Here is a 19,807-nt window from a genome sequence, read left to right as displayed (position 1 = left end):
TGGAAATGACATTTGCTGAGTTGCCCTCCGCTCGTACCGCTCGCGCCCTCTAGAATTACCCAATGTAATGTGCATCCCTCTCAGTCCTCAATAGAGCTTCGAAAAGGTCAGTTTATGTGGCACACTCTATGCGATTACAGCTGCTACACACACAGCTAAACTAAAATAAAATGTAAATTATTTGTATACACATGTGTATGTGTGTGTGTGCATAATATTTAGATAGTCAGGGTCTTCCATTAACCGCACAGGGGATGGCATATCCAACTCTGCCTAGGCTTCATCGTGGCGTGAAATGCATTTGATAAATGCGTGGCACGTGCGTGCGTTTATTGTCCAGGTTTACAGTTGGAATAGCTGGCAGAACTTCAATTTGGTAGCAAGCCAAATTGGTTGCTATTTGTGTGGGGCCTCATTTGATTACTGAGTTCTATTTAGCCGCTTCTCTTACTGCTTGGGGCAGGCCCATAATCGAGGTATGAGCACATTTGTTTGGCTGTCAACAAGTAGTATGAGCCAAATGAGATTGGCATGACAATGGCCCTTTGGCTGTGGAAAGCCTCTTCACACAGACAGGTGAGACAGCCCGACTGACAAGCAGACAACCAGACAGTCAATTGTCTGTCTCTCCCTGTCCGTCGGCCGTCTGTCCATCATTTGCGTTCTTTTTGCTCATGTCATAATTACATGACATGCCCGTCTAATTGCCATCAACAGGAAGCATCAAATGCACCGTTTGCATCTGTGCTTGCCATATGCGATTAGCTAACCTCTCATAATTACAGTCAGAACTTGATTTACCCTATGCCCAAAAAAAAAAGGTAGCTAAGCATAGGGCCGAACGCAACTGTAATATATTAAAATCTTATAGATGTATATATGTATATAAAAAATATTTAAACATTATATATTATTTTTTAACTATACTGAAATTCTTTATAAAAATTTCTATTATCAAAAGATCAATCTACATATTGTTAAATCTTGTCAGTTAATCTGAAATTTAAATGACAGATTTGCTAACAAAAGAATAAATTTTTTCTATAATGTATATTTTGTTTAATATTTTTGTAATCGTTTTAAAATTTAAAATTCATTAAAAATATAAATTAAAAATATAAATTAAAATTAAAATTAAATTAAATTATTAATTTAATATTATTTTTTATAGAGCGGCACAAATTTCAAAGATTTTTCGAAATCAGCATATCTGTATATAGGTTTTACTGTTTTTTAAAGATATATCAATATACTTAAAAATTAAAATATATGATCAATTTTAAATGCAAAATATATTTCATACATATATGAAAATAATTTTATATTGCTGACATAAAAAGTCAACTCTTTATTTTCTTTTTAATAGAAATAAATAAAAATTAAAAAAAAAAAATTAATGCTATTATATTGTTAAATATTATTCCTATTTTTAATTCACATATTTTATTCTCTTAATTCACATTTCTAAATGAAAATATCCATACTTATATCAATATACTCTCCCTCTATACTTATCCAAAGAGTATCTATCTACAAGCATTTTCATTCCGTTTATCGCAGGGCATCTCGAGGCTTATACAACATAAATCTTGCCCTGTTTTTGGAGCCCCTTTTAAACAATTTAGTCGCCCACATCCGCTTCCGGCTTGGTCACGTCACCTTGTGCGAGGGTTAAGTTCTCAGCAATTTTCTGGCTCTTCAGGGTTGTTGTCGTGCTGTCGCAATCAATGGCAACGGGCTTCGTGGTGGGCGTTGGCAAATAACAAACTTTTTGTTTGTTGCCAGCCAACGGGTCCACTGCCAGCCAGCGAGCGGCTCAACAGTTTGTCAATCCATCAAGCAAACAGTCCTGACCAGCCTCACCCGCCCGGCTGGCACGTTATGTGTCAGTGAACCCCAGTTGATTGACCACAGGCACCTTTTGGTCAGTCAGGTGTTCACTCCGTGTGCTCCGTGACCTCTGCAGCCAACTCAACTTCACTCGCCATGTTGGCTTAAATTGTGGCTGGCTGCATTATGAAAGGGTTGCATTTAATTTGGCCAAATTTGTAGTTTGTTGAGCGTGTTGATGATTGTGAAGATATAATCTAACTGCATTTGTATATTTGAGTAGATAGCTTCAATTTCTCCACTGAATAGCAGACAAGTTAGATAAGAGCTAAAACATGAATTTTCACTTAACCCTCTAGAATTTCCGGCTTTTACTTAACTCTACAGAAATGTTGCTTTTTGTTTTTATAATTTTCAGAATTTCCGACGTTACGTGACTTTTCTTCATATTGTTTTTGTTTTTTTTTTTTTTAATTTATTTATTTTTGTATTCATCACTAGTTTGCTAATAGCTAAAGTATTTAGAAGCTGTTAAATTGATTATTATATAATTTATAAGTCTGTGTCAGTAGTTGTATTAATTAAATGTATGGGTCAATGTTTTTAGTGTTTGTCGTAGTATTATATATATGTACATACATATATAATTATTCAGTTGTCTTCATGAAAATAGTTGTGCGCACTACACTAAATTTAAAACAAAAAATTTTTAATTTATGGCTAAACTTTATGTTTCTGAAAAATTAAGAGAAATTTATTGAGAAATGTCGTTTCAGTAAAATATTAGTGCTTGGTGTAAGAGGCTGAACAAAATAAAACGATATTATATTTAGTGAAATATGGATAAACATAAGCTGAAATTGAATACAAAAAGCAAATAATTTAGTATTTATTTTATTAAAATAGTGACTTTTCTTTCAAGCTGAAGAAATAAAGAGATTTGCTTGTTGCATTGATGGAATTTTCTTAATGAATCTGAATTATTATATAACATAATGTAACATTAATAAACTTATTACAGTTATATTTACAATTTTCCTAAAATATATAAAAATCTATACGTCTGTTTCAAAACTAAATGAACTACATTTGTTAAATAAATCAAAGTAGTTCTTTGTTCGCTGCTTGCTCAGATGTTTCCTCAGATGATTCCTCTCTTTCAATATTTACACGATAATCCGCGCTTACGTCAGAGTTCTGTTGATTTGTGAGCTTATCTAACATTCAATAAACAATCAGTATTACAGCATTGCACAGACTCTCTTGTGTTGACCTCGTCGTTTGCTGATGATGATGATGATGTTGATGATGCTGATGATGATTGCCCCACATTTGCAGTAAAAGTTACTTGTTTATTTTAGTAGCAGCAGACATTACGCATTCGCCGCATTGACCCAATGCCTTATAAAACTCGTTTCAACAGCTAATGCGACTGCTTTCAATTGTGCAAATTATTTACTATTCATGTGATATACTGTATATGAAGATAACTGTAGCCGGCCTGTGTAGGTGTGTGGGTGTATATCAAGAGATACATCCGTTGCCCAAATGGCACGCCATGCCAGAGTTAATTCACATTGATTTGCCTGCGCCAGCTCTGGCAAATGTGGTTTATAAATATATCATTTATCATCGCATCGTATCCCAGTGCCCATAGCCTGGACAAATTAAGGTGTTCGCTCAGCGGAACTGACTGTCAAAACTTAATTATGGTGGCGGCGTGTGCTCGACTACGAAATACCCTAAGATAGAGGAGAAGAAAGATTACTAGGATATACCGTAACTATTGGGCAAGGAATGTAACGGTTCTCCTTTTGTTGACAATGAATTATGTTGGGCTGTGCTCGATTAGGAAATACTCAACCATTGGAGAAGAAATTTTAAAAGTCTTATACTATCATCACTGAGTTCTCTTAAAAGAAAATTGAGAGCTTCTCTACTGTCAAAACTAAGCTATAAAGCGCATGAGCTCAACTAGCAAATACCATAAAATAGAGATCAAGAATAACAAAAACTCTCCAAGTTCATGTTTTGTGTATTTATAATCTTTAAGCTAGGCGTGGCCAATTGAGTCTCAGTTTTGTTTAGCTGATGATGCCATTCAAAGCATACACAGAACACACATCGAATTTCATATAAAACTGGATTAGAAACCATTCCTCGTATCTATATAGTCGACTGCTCATGCTCTCCTTGATATATTTTCACTGGTGTGATAAAATGCTGTTCGTAATGGCCTGAAGGTCGGGCTTATGAATAGTTTAGCCAGCTAATTGAACCTTGCCGCCACAGTTGACTCGTATCTGCATGATTGATGACAATCACAGTATTTGTACCTCAGACTTTGCATAGTTCATACAAATAGTCAATATTTTTTGTTGCCTGAAAAACGCAAAACGCGCACTAAAATTATTGTATATTTATTTATAAATCGCTTAGCATTTGCCCATGTTGTTGTTGGCTGGTTTTATAAACAACTTTTTTTTATTTTTTTATTTTTTTTTTTGGAGGCGACTGTCTGTATATTTCTACTATATATATTCAACTTGATCTTGTGTATTTGTAATAGAACTCGTTTATTGAAATTCCAGTCGAGTCTGCGGCGTTATGTGATATACGACTGAGTCAGACTTACGCAACGTTCTGGGCTTTTGATATGCGAGAAACACTTGTGACAGAGGGTCGCTCAAAGGGATGTGGAGTGTGTGTTGAAATTGAATATACAATATTTTTATAATTAATAATCATAATTAGTCATAGAACAAATATAATTTTTGTAAATATGCTTAGCCAGAGCTGCATAAAATTTCCATTATTGTATCGCAGTAATTGACATTTTTAATTATTTTTTTTTTAACATAAATTAGAACTTGTTTTTCAAGAAATTTTTAAAAAGTTGCTTTAAAGAATTTTAATTGAAGTTCAATTAGCCAAAAGTAGCTTTAAATTAAATCAGAATAAGGATAATAAATATATAGAAATATCAATGTATCGAAGCGTTCATGTATTGATATATCAATGATATATTAATTATTATTATTATTATTATTATTTACATATGAATATATGTATTTGATATTTTAATGTATTGATATATGAAGACATATTATATAAAAATCTTTTTTTTTTTATTGCCTGTTTTGGAATAATTTTTTTGTTGTATATAAAAATCAATTCGAAAATCCAATATTTGTCTATAATTCAATCCAGCTCGTCGGCCTACTTTGTCTACTTCTTCCTCTACTCCTTCCCCATGATTGATGCAGTCTCTCTTGGTTCGCCCTCGCTGCCGTTTGTTTAGCTGGAGTCGTGTTGGCTTAGCTGATGTCAGCAATTAGCTTGATTAACGCCCATGCTTAGGCAATTAAATTCAATTGCTCAAGTTGCCAGAAAATTATGCAAAACGCACTTTTCACCTCGACGCTGGCTGACTCAGCCGCAGCCTTAGTCGGCGGCCTAGTTTTATTTATTTTCTCTCTTGTTTCTTTTCCTCTTGTTCTTTTTGATCAAATCAAGCAACAACATTGCTCCACACTCAAATGCTAAGGTGCTACGAACTCCCACTGACCGAGTTAGCCCATCGGTCGCATCCTCAGCCTGAAAGCAGCTGCCGCATGCCGCGAATTGTTAAGGCCTCTGCTTAGCTTTAGTTTGCATTTTGTTATTGTTTTAAAGTTAAGTGTTGGCCAGTTGCCAAACAGAAAGCAAAACAAAAGAAAAACGAAAATCCACGTACAAAACTTAATTAAACAAAAACCAAATTGCATTTGCGTAACTTAATTCGTTTTTATTTGCGCTGTCTGCCACACCAACGTTCGCCAACGTTCGACATCATCAAATGTTGTGGCAAATGCCAGACAGACGATGGATAGGCAGGCAGGCGTTAGATATTCGCTTTAACCACTGCACAATTAAATCCAATTGAAAGCATATTAAAATTGGCCAGATGTGACTTAATTAACTAAAGCTTGCAAATCGCGATTTGGTTTATACTAGATATTTGCAATTATTTCAGGGCATTTATGACGCATGCTTCAAAGTTTTTATAATTAGCGCCTCTCTATGCAATTTTCATGGATTCGTGAATAGCTTATGCATACAATAAATATATAATATATATTAATGAATTATTAAGATAGTTTGTTTAGAGATAAAGAGATGAAGAGAGCAATAAGACAAAGATAGAAAGAGAGAGACAGAGACAAAGAGAGAGAGAGAAAAAAAGATTGGTTGAAGTATGAATATAGAAAGAGAAGGCATGATACAGATTTCAAAACAGAAATCAATTAGAAGTGCGAGCTATATGTATAGAGAACGAGAGAGAGAGAGAGAAGGAGAGAGATATATACAGACATATATAGTTAGATCTTAAGATCTTAACTAGCCGATATTTAACTTCATTATTATTAATGAAAAAATGTGTGCATATTAAACATCTTTATTGTATTATTTGCCCAATTTCAATTTCAGTAAATCAGCATAAATTCTTGGAGAACTTCTAAGAACATAAAAATGTATTGTCACGGAAGTGTTTAAGAAATATGATATTTTAAGCTTGTTGTTTATGGGCTGTATAGATCAATAAAGACATGCATATGTTTGTCAAATCAATATCGCATATATATATATATATATATATATATATATATATATATATATATATATATAGTAGAGTCCCGATAATTCGAAATGGCAAGGGGATCAGTTTTCTTTTCGAATTTCTTACAAGGGCATAGCATTTTCTTCGATTTATCGGGGTTCGAATTATAGAGACTCGACTGTATACATATATTTATTATTATATGTATCTTATTGACTCGCTTGTTCACATTTTTCGCTCGTCATCAATTGAAAATTTGATCAAAATTGTCAGCATTAAGTTGCAATTGTCATGTTTTTATTTACGAACTCTTGTTTATTTTCATTTGATTTGATTATGGCTAAACGCCCCCTTTGATGCAATTTGAGCGTCGCGTCGCTATCAGAGAGAGAGAGAGAGAGAGAGAGAGAGAAGCTTTGCGCGTGGGTCTTTCGAGTGCGATTTATCAATGGAAGAAACTTTTGTGACAATGAATTTGCGTGGAAAGAAAGCCATATAAGGCGACTAGTGGCCAGTAGAAATACATATATATATATATATATATATATATATATACATATGTATGTATGTATGTGTATATGTACTACTAGCTACGGTACCATGTGCCATTTATCAAAGCACGCCATTCATTTGCGAAGAACGCACTTGGGAGGGAAAACGCAAAGCAAAGCAAAGCAAATCGCCGACCGCCCCACATGTTGGCCAATGGTTCAACAACCCGTGGAATCGAGTAAACGCCTCGTTTACTAAAAAAAAGTGTAGACTATAAAATAATACAACAACAGCAACAAGAAAAATCTGTGGCAATAATTTTTAATGTAAAACAGAGACGCATATTTGCTAGATGAGATCACATGGAAAAAGTCGCTGGGCTGCAAATTGGATTGGACTGTGCTGGGCTGGGCTGCGTTTGAGTTTTGTAGAATTGAAACTGAAATTGAAAGGGAGCAGCAGACATTAATAATAATTACGTGACCGCCGGCTTGACATCTGTTTGAAGTTTATGCTGGCATAGCCAGAGCAGCAGCAGCTCTGCTCTATTCTCTATTCTCTACTCTCTATATGGGCGGGATCGGGCGGCTCGGGCGGCTCGGGCGGCTCGTTCATGGATCATTTTCCTCTGCCGCTGATGGAGTTATTACAATGGCCCTATAAATAGACAGTCGCTTGACTGACGATCGGCACGCAACCGACTTTTGTTTTCATTTGTTTTTCTTCTTCTTCCCTTATTTTTTTGCCTTTATTATTTTGACCCTATTAGCGCAACCGAGTTGAACTGAAATTCTTGATATGCCCTGGCATGAGGCCTTCATTTCTTCAGAATTGACAAGGAATGGAATGCCCGACTGGGTGCAGTAATATTATAGCTAGAGGAGCCGAGAAGACAGATTTGTAGAGTTTTGTATGAACTTAAATAATTTTTGTATTAAATATAATTATGGATTATACTTTATTTACAATTTATTTAGTAAAATATTACATTTTAGCTAGCTACTTTTAAATAGAATTGTTACTTAATTGTGGAATTCCTATTTTGTTTACCTAGAATTATTTGCACTTTATAAATATAAATTGTACTTTACACAAAATTTATTTGCAAATTTATTGATTTTTTTTTTTTTTTTTAATTTTGTGCACTGTATTTGCTAACATGAATATAAATTAGTAAAAAGTATATATCTAATCATTGATGAAAATTGATTTATATATACAATTTAGGATATTTGTCATCAGCAATTGTTTGGTGTATTTATATAAGAAATAGATTCTTCTTATTATATTTTCAAATCTGCCCTAAGCTAGGATTTTCTTTGATCTGTTTATGTTATTCAGATATACACATATTTCATTATATACTTATTATACAGTAGAACTAGCTTTACATATCTGAATAGCATTGCCTAAGAATGTCTTATTCGAAAAATATAAATTTAACTATTTTTATGAAACAAGCATAAATAAATTTCATTCCAATCTTTATATTAAATTTCCTCAAAGTGAAAAAACTTTAGATAATAAATTGTTTCACAGCTTTCAATTGTAGACACATTCTAAATGAAACCATGAAATATATCGGATATTAGGAAGCGATCATAAACATAAATCAACTGCCAACAGATCTGTTATCAAGTGGCACGATCTATAGAATAGTCCCTAAGAGCGGCTTGTAAGACTATGTAAAGTATCAAAGTTGTATCTATATAAAAACACTTTAACACATTGAGTCATGGAATGTGCTGCCTGTTATATTTATTGCATAGCAGGCTGTTTGCTTAAGCACCCCCAAAGTGCTACTAAAGACTACGCCACTGTCTTTCCCTTTTGTCTTTAACAAATGTGAAGCAATTGAGGTTTGGTTTGTTGTTGTTGACGTTGGTTGTTCTTCTTATTGTTGTTGTTGTTGGTGTCCATCAACAAGACGAGCACACACACACACACACACATAACGGAACACACCCCAGGCACAACATGTCTTGTCGGCGCTTGCCATGCTGTTCTTTGACCCAAAACCCCTATACTCTCCCTATCCACCCGATCCTCCCCGACCAAAGTTGTTGCTACTTGTTGTGTGCGTCGTCTTGGGCTTGTCATTTGCCAATTGGCATTTATGTTTTGGTAAATTGATATTTCCCGTTGGGTGCAGTCCCAGTTGATGCATTCTATAAAACAATTTAACTAATTTGCTTTCTCTCTATCTTTCTGTCTATTGCAGGTACGTATACAGCAGATATATATATATACATGCATATATCTATATAGAGAGATAATAAAACTCGTTTGATTCAACCACCTGTCACGTAAGTTTGTTGATAAAAGCGCTTAATGCTTTCATGTTCGGCTTCACTTCACTTAAGACAATTAATTAATGCTGTTAAGTGGCCGAAAAGGCGATAGACAGCGAGTGAGCGAGAGAGGGAGACGGGGGTATGCAAGGCAATTTGCAGCCCATTTAAAGCGACGGCGGCATCAATGGGTTAAGTGCCTTGACGCTTCGCTCGTTGCCCATTTGCTGTGTGCCGCGTTACGTGCCTAATTGAAAGTCCAGTGGATTTTGTGCAGCAGCAGCAGCAGCATCACGAGAAGCGATCCACCACCACCACCACCACCAGCTCTCAGCTCTCAGCTCTCATCTGCTCTCAAGTGCATTTCAAATGAATCTCGTTGCGACCTCGGACAGCTGCCAGCTGGAAACTTAATTTCCCTGAGCCAAAACAAAGACACTTAATCAAGTCAGCTTTGCAGAGAAGGCAACAAACAGACATAATTCCCAAAATGATCATAATAATAATAATCAGCATAAGACGAAAGAAGTCAAAGAAGAGGAGTTTAATTAGTCAACGACACTCTTCAATTTGTCCGCTGTCTGTGCAGCAGCCAGTCTGCTGTCTAGACAAGTCCAAGTCATTTGGCTAACAACAGTTTTTGGGCCAGCCGAGGCGACACTCGGCGAACCCAACACGGCAGGCGGTGTCCTTGCTGTCCTTCAAATACCTTTTGTTTGTGCCCAGTCATTCAGTCCACTCATTTTCGTTGAGGTTTTGAAAGTTTTGCTATTAAGCAAGTTAAATTGAGTTATAAGTGAGCAGGGACAAGTTTCTTAGCAACTTTGATTTAAGGAATCTTTATAAAATGATTTATTATGAAAAGTGGAGAAAAATTATATATTTATATAAATCATATATTTAAATATATTTATTTATATAAATTGAAATATATGATTATATAAGTTATATATAATATATATACTACATATTTTATATATTTATTTAAATAGCTAACAATTTAATTTACACATATTGCAATCATATAAATTGTTGCTTAACTAAAATATATTTAAGTGAGAATAATTAGTGCTGCGACTTTGATATTTTTGACAGTTATTGTCTAGCTATTTTTTATATTTTTCTTACAGTATTAATTTTATAAGTTTTTTTTTAACTTAAAAATTATTTTATTTTATTATTTTATATTATGAATAATAATGATTTAAAATATGTGTCATTATTAAATATTGTTTAAGTATTATTCTAGCATTTGTTTTGCGACCAATACTCAGCTGTTTAATAAACAGCAGCTGAGCACCTGACCTAAGCTACAGGTGGCTTAGATGAGATTTAGCTGAACCAGCTGTGGCTTATACCTACACCAAGAGATTAGTGTTAATCTTCCTGTTATTCTTCTAGACAATCTCGTATTCCCATCCTTATCCTAACGCCAGCTTAAGGACAGAATTGTCTCTCATGAGGTTGGGACAGATTGACTTAAGTTTGATTGTTAGCGAGGTCGAAATGGACTAAATATTCTCACATTTTCTAATGACATTTGCAAATGAAAGAAACATCAAAATCTGCTGAAATTCTGTTCTCTTTATCAAAATATATCATAAAAAAAAAAGAAAATTTATTTCATTTTCAATATTGAAATTTAAAGTCTAAAGAAGAGTACAATTTTAACTTTTAAACTACTCTGGATCCTAACTAACCTAAAGACTTGTGATCTTGACTAGACTTAGTTTGTCATCTTGAAAGATCTTTGCTCTCAGACTATTTACAAACTATTCTCTACTTTTAGGCAAGTTTCAATATACCTTGTAAACTCTTTCCCCCAACGCTTCAGTCTAACTTATGCCATGGCCAGCAATGATAAGGCCATGTAATCTTATCAATTGTTTATGATTTGAATTGGCTGTTCAATGTTGCTTTGGCACTTGTGTAAGCCTTCGTCAGTCTTATTAATAGACGAGAATTGTTCTTGGCCTTGGCATTTGGCAGATTATTTTTCATAGAGTGTACATAAGATATAGAAATTATGCTATATACTCTATATATTCGAATATAATCATTTTTATGCAATTAAAGGTGGGCCAAGTCAATATTTGGTATTGATTTGTTGACTTGACGCTTCGCTCTGCCTGCCAGCAGCGAATTGCTTTGGCCAAATAAAATATTTAGTTTAAGCAAATACTATTTAGTAATGCAGTGGCTATAATAGATATAGCCCAAACAGCTGTTGGCCAGGTGTTGCCTGCGAAAGGTGACAACTGTCAAAGCTATAAAAGCCCCGAACACGTGTGCAATGACTGCACTGCAGCGTCTCTCTGATGGCATTTGGGAAATGCCGAAATTAAAAAGCAATCAAGGAATTACCCGGGCACAGGCCTAATTACCTGTACTTGGACTTAGCTTGAAAAATGCGCTAGGGATTTACAATGGGCGATAGAGGGTGGACGGAGGGGTGGCGTGTAAAGGTTAACCGCGCCTACCTACCTGTCGGACCAGGGCAGTTCAACTAAGCCTAGTTCAGAGGTCAGCCTCAACTACCTGTGCGCTATATAAGGATCTGACTCTGCTGAGCAGGGACATCAGTTGCACAGCAGCCTTTGAAGCACACACATTGCCAAGCCAAGTTCCGCTCAAGAAATATCAAATCCATTCATCATGGCCACCTACACTTGCACACAGTTCGTGAACTTCATGGAGCCCATCAGCTGTGGCACTGTGAGCACCACATATACCCTGAATGCGGCGCGCTTCGGTCAGCGTGATCTCAGCCTGTTCATCGAGAGCCTGGAGACAATTGCACGCATCGAGCGGGAGCGGCACGAGCGACGTCAGAGTCGACGCAAGCAGAAGCTGCTGGAGGAGCGCATTGCTGAGCTGGAGGATGAGCGTTGTGTCAGTCCGACGCCCAGCGCAGAGGAGGCGGTCGATGAGCCCGTCATGTACATGGAGGCCAAATGTATACCGTATGCCATCAGTGAATCCCTGCCCGTTGCTGAGAAGAACCACCCAGATTACGATATCTGCGATGATGAGGCCTATGGCAGTGCGAGTCAATCGCCTCGTAGCAGCGTCACCTACTGCAGCTGTGCTGGCGTCTCCAACACTGGCTTGGACTCCGATTCCGCCGAGTCGGGCATCTATGGTGGCTCGACACCGCCACCACTGCGACCCCGCTCCCAGGTCATCAGCAAACCAAAGGCCAGGACCACAAGATCACGCATCATTAGCATGGTGCTCAAGCGGGAATACGCCAAGTCGCCGTCGGTGGAAACTCTACAGCACTCTGAGCGCTGTGAACACCTGCTCAACAGCACCATCAAGCATCAGTATGATCAAATGTCATCAAAGTCGCGACGTGGCATCGCCTGCAGCCAGGGATCGGCCGAGGAGCGTTTTCTGGACAAAGCCTTGCGCTATCTGACCCTGTGATGGGCACTGCGCGAAGTGCCTTCAGCTTTAAGACATAGTTTGTAGGATAATCGAAAATTATACATAGTCTATAATTTGTTTGTAAAACATATTGACATTAAAATTTTATTAAAAATATACAAAATTTAAATATCATTTATTTATTTTTTTTTTTTTTAATTTTAATATCTAAAGCAACATTCCATGAAGCTTTAGCTCATTTAAGCATTCGTCTTTATTATTATAAAACTATAAATTAATAATAAAGTAGAATGACTTATTTGTTCAATTCTTATAAGATTTATAAGTATAAACAGCAGGGTAGTCCAATGAAATAAGCTAAGTAAGTTATTCCATTCAAAGCAAAAGTATTGCACAGGCAAGAGTCCATTTGATTTATTTAGAGATAAATGCAAATCTAATACATTTTAATAATAAATGCAATATATTAAATAAGCTCAAACAACTTCCGCACATGCAGTCTTATAAGACATCAAAGCACTAAGAGCAGAGTGTCTCGTAATACACAAGCAAACGCAAATACACAAACAGATACATACAAATCCAGTTCGATTTGAGTTGAGTGCCTTTAATGGAAATCCAGAGAGTGGGCACTATGCATTAATACTCCTCTGCTTGTATGCATTGGCTCTGCTGCTGCTGATCCCGTTGTATGAGTTGAGTATGGACTGCACACAGTAGCACTGAGTGCATGGCAAAGATGAGTAAAAGAGAAAGGCAATTGTAGTGGCCTTCCAGTCGAGAGAGCTTAATCAAGGAGTGCAAATTCCAGCTTAGTGTGGGTGCGAGCTCAAGAAGACGATTCAGTCCGTGTGCGTCTCCTATGCGGATCGGTCGATGAATAAAAGTGCGCGTGTGAACAATTTCGGCATATTCGGCATATTATTATATTATATTATGTTATTTATTTATATTATGTATATTTCGCGAATAGTGTCTATTTTATATGGCCAAATGTCATTCTGCAATGCATTTAGTGCATATCCAGGTATTTAAATTACTTTATTTATCAGCACAAATAAGATTTACCGTTGAAAGTAAGAAGGCAGAGTAAAAGGAATGAGTAAAAGCTCTTGAGGTCAAAGTAAAGAGTACGCTTAAGGAATTAACTTTTGCCTGCAGTATTTAAATACTATTTAAGAGTAGAAGGCTTACCATTGACAAAACGAAGAGAAAGTCATAGCACAGAGTAAGAACACCTAAGATCAAAATGAGGTGAGGTATTTTAACTAATCGAATAATTAACAAAACCTCAAAGACCGTTCAACATTTATCTTAATAATGGAAATCACTGTATCGTGTTCTTGTGGCTTCCTCTAATTACTGTATGTACATATTTTAAGTCCACGTGCTAAGCCTTTGCTTTGTTCCCCTTTTGCTGCTGTTTCTGTTAGAAATTTCAGCCTTGTTCGCATCCCTATTGTTAATGCACTATTCACACTACCTTGTGGACGACCTACTGACATGATTGTCAACTGGCTGACAGCATCTGACTGCATCATCTCGATAATCTACTTCAATTTAACGGACTGTCAACGGGCTGTCGACTGAGTTGCTGCTTGCTTGCGTGGACTGCTTAAGTGTACCAAGTGCTCTGGCAGGCAACCTGCTCTAAATATAGCCGAACGAGTGACACTCTGCCAGTCGTCAGTCGTCAGCTATCCAGTGTGAAGCAGCCGACGCAGCTGAAGTGTGTGTGTCTGAGTGTATGTGTGTGTGCTCTCTTCAAGCTGCCGCCTGTTGCTGTTCGTTTTGTTTATCAATCTCGCACACAGGGTGACTCGCGCGAAAACAGGGCATTTCTAGGTGCCTGCATCCTGTTTGCCATAAAAACTTAAAAGCTCAGCGCTGTTGCGTCTGTTTTGTTTTTCGGTCATGCGCCAAAGCTGCCATAATAACGGCTATAACTGGCGCTGGCATTCCAATTTGGCTTTGGCTTTGGCCTCTGCCTGGCCTCCACTCAGTATCTATCACAAATTCAAAAGCGTAGCATACATTTCTGCGCCGGAAATGGCGAACGGCGCGTAGTGTGTGCTTGTGTCCGTGTGTATGCGCATATCAATGTATGCGTGCCACTGTGCGTATGTGTGTGCCTCTGTTTGGTGTTGCATGTCGCGCGCGCCATGTTGGCTCAAGTAAAAACCAAATTTGATTAATTAATTTAGCCTAAGCGACTTAAGCACACACACACACACGCAAAACCAAATAAATGAAACGCATTTGCAAAAATCCCTAGCCCAGCGCGCTGCAAGTGCTCCCCAGCTCTCGCATACATTTAGTACACTGTGCGTTCCCTTGACAATAAAATATGAATTGATGCGCGCGCTGCGCCATAGTATCCCCATATATATATATATAATATATATATTTAGTTATTTCTGTGTGTGTGTGTGGGTGTGCGTGTATTGGTTTATCGTGCGTTCGACAGTCTTATTTTCTAGTTCGTTTTTGCTTTTATTTTATTTCATTTTCGTTTTTTTCTTTTTTTTTTCGCTTGTCAACTTTTTAAGGTCAACTCGTGGCTGCGTTTGGAGGCGCGCGTTCAACCAAAAATATTTCAACAACAAAGCCCAAAAGTTATAAAAAGAAATTTCTGAAAGCCATTTGCTTTGCATAGAGAATTTTGGGTTAAATTTCTTCCATTTTTTATGTTTTTTGGGGTGTGCCTATTTCGTGGCTTGCACTTTTGCCAAAGTGTGCGTGTGTGTGTGTGTGTGTTGGAGCTTGCGTGTATATGTGAATGTTTTATTGACTTTGCTGCCCTTTTTCCTTGTATATGGCTGCGTGCTAATTGAGTTTTCGCTTATATATGTGAGTGTATGTGTGTGTGCGTTGCCACTTCTATTTCTAAAAAAAAAAAAACAAATTTTAACACAATTACTTTGTATTTTATCTCAAAATTCCGGAAAAAAAAACAATTAAAAACATTCAGCTAAAAAACTATATACAAATTCGGTATACCATACTATAACAACAATATGCTGCAATACGATCAGGTAATTGAGTGCTTTTTTATATATGCACAAATATATATATATGTAAATATTTATATAAATTATATATAGTCAGATATCGTTGACGTGTTGACGTCAAATCAGTTGCCGGCATTTCGAATATGACCCACATATGCAACTGTCGCTGCTGTTGCACCACTGCACCACTTTCAATAGTCGCTTCAATTGTGGCACTGCAATTGTCAAATGTTGTCGCTCGTTGCACTTGGCAGCAGCTGTAGCAGCAGCAGCAGCAACAACAACAACAACTGACGACAGCAGCAGACGACGTCGCGGCAGCAACTGCTCCTCGGACGTTTTTGCTTTGTTGCTGCTGAAGTACCTTTTGCATACGTGTATGATGACAGTGATTAAGTTTTGTTTGTCTTTTGTTTTACAACAACACAGCGTCGCCTTCATCCCTCTCTCTCTCTGTCTCACTCTCGCTCTTTGTCTCTAGCTCTACTCTGCGGCTGTGCACTTTTACACTTATCCACAGCCAAGGCAAAATGTTAGTAGCTTAGCATTGTTTACACTTGGAATGCCTGGCTCAAGCTTTTCCTCTGCACTTGAAATCTTTTAAGGCACTTGACAGAGATAACTGTGTGTGTAATTGAGTTTCGCTGTGTGTGCGCGTGTGTGTGTGTGTAATATAATATAGATATGTAGAGAGAGCTCAATTCAAATACCAAAGCAGAGCTTGTTCATAATTTGTTGAGGCTTATTAGAAAAAAGCTCTAGGAAAGGCCGGAAGTATGTGTTGCTTGTTATTGGGACAACAATAAATTAGAAGACAATAGCCACGAAGTTTATATTTTCCGGCAAACTTATAACTGGGTCAAGGGTCAACAAATAAATAAAATGTTTAAGGTCGATTATGAGACAATTTAACAAAAAATGTGTTCTCAACAATTCTCGATAGTTTGAATTTCTGATCCGCTTGCCATTTCAAAATAATGGGATTCTAATATATTTAATATTATTTATGTTATTATGTATTATTTTTTATTTATTGTTAATTTATTTATTTTTTCTTGATACTATTAAATAGAACAAAGTTCTTTTACAGTTTGAATGCTTTGCTGCTAAACAGCTATAATTCTAATCTTTAGTTAATCTCTGACCTTAATCCAAGTATTTTTTTTCCTCACCTCAACTTGAAGGGTCAAGGAAGAACATCAAAAGCAACAATTTTATAAATTTGAAAATCTGTAAAAGCTTTAGAAAAAAAGAAGCAAAGGTCTTTACTGTATAATCTGTTTCATAACTTTTTCACTTGACACGTCAGGGCCTGTTTCGGAGCTGACCTAATGCGCCATTTACCTTAGGTCTTGGGCAATCATCATCAGATTTGCCAACTCCCACGCCAGCGTGGATAACCTAGAAATGTCGCAGCAAAATGTTTTGTTGTTGCAGCTGGCTGGGCTGCGCTGGGCTATTCTGGCCTCTACATCATCATGCATTGTCCACAAAAAACAAACAAAAGCAAAAGTTTTCTCTAACTTATCGAAAAGTTTTCGCTTTGCTGACTCAGCACAGATGCTGCCCTCACATCGAGGAGGCAAAATTATATCATTCAAGTGTCGCTTTTCATGCATTCGCAATAAATCATTCAGACGAGGCTAGAATCTCAATCTGTGCGGTTTAGGCCAGAAGTGGCCTAAACAAAAGGGCCTAAACGAAACCTGTTGATATGTGTTAGACGAGTTTGTTTTAATGAACTCTTTGTATGTTGAACGCAGTTCAAGTTTGAATCAAATTATTCTCTAAGATTTATTGATTAAATGATGAGCGAGTTTATTAAATGAGAACTAGGTTAATCAGTTGATGGTCTGGAGGAAGATGATAGATGGATATGTTGATCCAAAAGTCTTGCGAGAAGTTTTTGGCTTAGGCAATGAGTAAATTGTATATGAAGAGCATTATAGAATATATTATAACTTTTTATTCAATTCAGAGAACTTGTTGTATTTATAAGCCCTAAAAAAGTCCTCTGTATTGAGTATCAAGGTGAATTATGATTTATAATTCTGCACGCGAAAGAATCGCTTTTTAAAATTAAAATAAATTTAAAACATGTTTTTCTACGCACGTCCAAAACTAGTTTTATTGTAATTATGATATAAAATTTAAATAAATTTAAAACGTGTTTTTGCTACAATTCTCTGAAACTAGTTAACTAATCAAGAAGTCTAAGTTACATTTTTTGTATTAATTTTTTTTGTTATTTATTTAAATTTATAGAAATTTGTTTACTGCCCAGAAAAGCTAGTTTCATTATGATGCGCTCAAAATTATAATATATTTAAAATTATTATTTATATTTTTGTACTGCACTCAAAAAACGAGATTAATTATGATGAAACTGAAAGATAATTATTATATTGTAATTTATTTACATGTTGTTTTCTCTATCCCAAAACTAGTTTTACAATTTTGAATCCAAATCTAATCCATTCTGTCTTTTTCTTTCTGCCCTTAAATAGCCACCTGAGAATGAGCTACAGAAATCACATGATCATAATCCGGCCGCACTGAGCGAGCATCAGTTGCGTGTGCAGGCATCGCTACAGCGCCTGAATATACCCGACTGGTTCCGACAATACAATCAAAATGCAGCCAGGTCGCCGGATGGCGCCGGCGCTGGGGCCTCCACTGGCGGCTATAAGCCGGGCAACTTTACGCGTAAGCGCACACAGGATTCGGGTCGCTGGCAGGGGCTGAACTCGAAGACGACTTCGCTCAGTTCGCTGGGCTCGCAGCGCTCTGATCGTAGTCCCCTGCTCTTGAGTCCCTCGGCGCACAGTCATCATGGCGGCCAGACGAGCAGTGTCAGCGGCTCGACGTCGGCCCATCAGGGCCATGGCCAAGGTGTTGGCGCCACGCGCTGGTCCACCTCGCATCTGAACTCCACACAGACATCGCCGAGCGTCTCGCAGCGCGGCAGCTTTGCCCGCGGCGCGCCCATCAACAGCAGCTTCATGTCGGTGGCCAGCGGCGGCAGCGCCGGTGGTGTCCTTAGGAACTCCTATCGTCAGCCCTATTTGGGCTGGCGCAGCACAGAGAAGCTGTCGCAGCGCACGCCCCACGAACGGCAAGTGTTTCACTGAATTTCACTCATCAAATCAATCAAATCTAATCAATTTATCAATCATCATTTTAGCTTGGCCAACTCGCTGTTAGCGCAACGCACATCACCCACAACCGCCACGGCTGCAAATGGTTTACGCACGGTGCAGCCAGTGACGCCGGAGATACAGAGCTCTATCAAGGAGGTCACCTCGGCCATTGTGCACTATGTGAACGATCAGACGCAGGCGCAACAGCTGCAGCAGCAGCGCAGCCGTTCGACGAGTCCCAATTCGAGGTAGGCAGCGAGCAGAGCGGCTAGAAAGCAAACGAGCAAACTGTTGCAGCCAATCTATATGAAACACACACTTATGTACACATTTGTATATGTATATGGTGTGTTCATGTTGTCGTAGTAGTCGCCTACACCTTCTTCTCATACCCACACCCCAACCCCAAAACCCGACTCCAAACACAGTCTGTGTGTAGCTGTTATTATCCAACAATGTGATTGTCTTTTCTATATCAAAATTCCGTTTAATCTCTGTATCAACCACATGCACAAGTCCTCATACATTCTATTATATCCAAGCCAACTTCATTTCATACTGAATACTTTCATTTCTATTCGGCAACTACACAACACGCGTAGCTACCTGTAAAACAGTCCACAGTCCACAGTCCACAGTCCACAGTCCATCAGCACCAACTGCAACTGCAGCACTCGAGTCAGTAGAGTTTAGAGTTTAGGCTGGCCGCCACGAGCTCAGCGATGTCCAGAGGTAAGCGGGCCCCAGGCCAACCTATGGGCTATGTCATCCTCATCGTCTCGGCGTCCTCCTTCATGTGGCTAACCTGTGACTAATCCAACTGTCTATCCACATGTGTTACTTACAACAACAAAAACTATAAATATATATATATATATATATTACGTTTATATATTTATATCTATCCTGGCTTCTACTAAAACACTAAACAAACAACTAAACCACTTTCACCTCGAAAGGCAAAACTTTGGCCAGCTTTGGCTCAGAATTGGGTCAGGTCAATGGGAAAATGTCTACTCTCTGTGACCAACTGCAGTTGATTATGCAAAGGAA

At 37.5% G+C, this 19,807-nt stretch overlaps 2 protein-coding genes across 11 annotated transcripts in view; both read left to right on the top strand.

Annotated features, from left to right (window-relative positions):
* The window catches only part of LOC6576654 (serine-rich adhesin for platelets), a 70,166-nt gene that overhangs the window by 41,429 nt on the left and 8,930 nt on the right, over window positions 1–19,807 (top strand). For 6 of the 10 annotated variants that reach the window (XM_015165303.3, XM_015165301.3, XM_015165300.3 and 3 more), the window contains 2 exons: window positions 18,122–18,729; window positions 18,799–19,002. In XM_015165303.3, coding sequence (XP_015020789.2) covers window positions 18,122–18,729; window positions 18,799–19,002 — 812 coding nt within the window. Of the gene's footprint in view, window positions 1–13,507; window positions 13,631–14,608; window positions 14,778–15,574; window positions 15,639–18,121; window positions 18,730–18,798; window positions 19,003–19,356; window positions 19,487–19,807 lie in introns of those variants that run through there. The other 4 variants (XM_032729162.2, XR_001449424.3, XM_044008488.1 and 1 more) reach the window with 4 other exon arrangements.
* Window positions 11,774–12,738, top strand: LOC6576655. Its single transcript, XM_002002607.4, has one exon. The coding sequence runs from the start codon at window positions 11,869–11,871 to the stop codon at window positions 12,640–12,642; it is 774 nt and encodes a 257-aa protein (XP_002002643.1). The 5' UTR covers window positions 11,774–11,868; the 3' UTR covers window positions 12,643–12,738.

Source organism: Drosophila mojavensis, unplaced genomic scaffold (genome assembly GCF_018153725.1).
Source record: "Drosophila mojavensis isolate 15081-1352.22 unplaced genomic scaffold, ASM1815372v1 contig_36, whole genome shotgun sequence".
Lineage (NCBI taxonomy): Eukaryota > Metazoa > Arthropoda > Insecta > Diptera > Drosophilidae > Drosophila > Drosophila mojavensis.
Note: the sequence above shows the minus strand (reverse complement) of the source record. Positions and strands in the feature narration are given on the sequence as shown.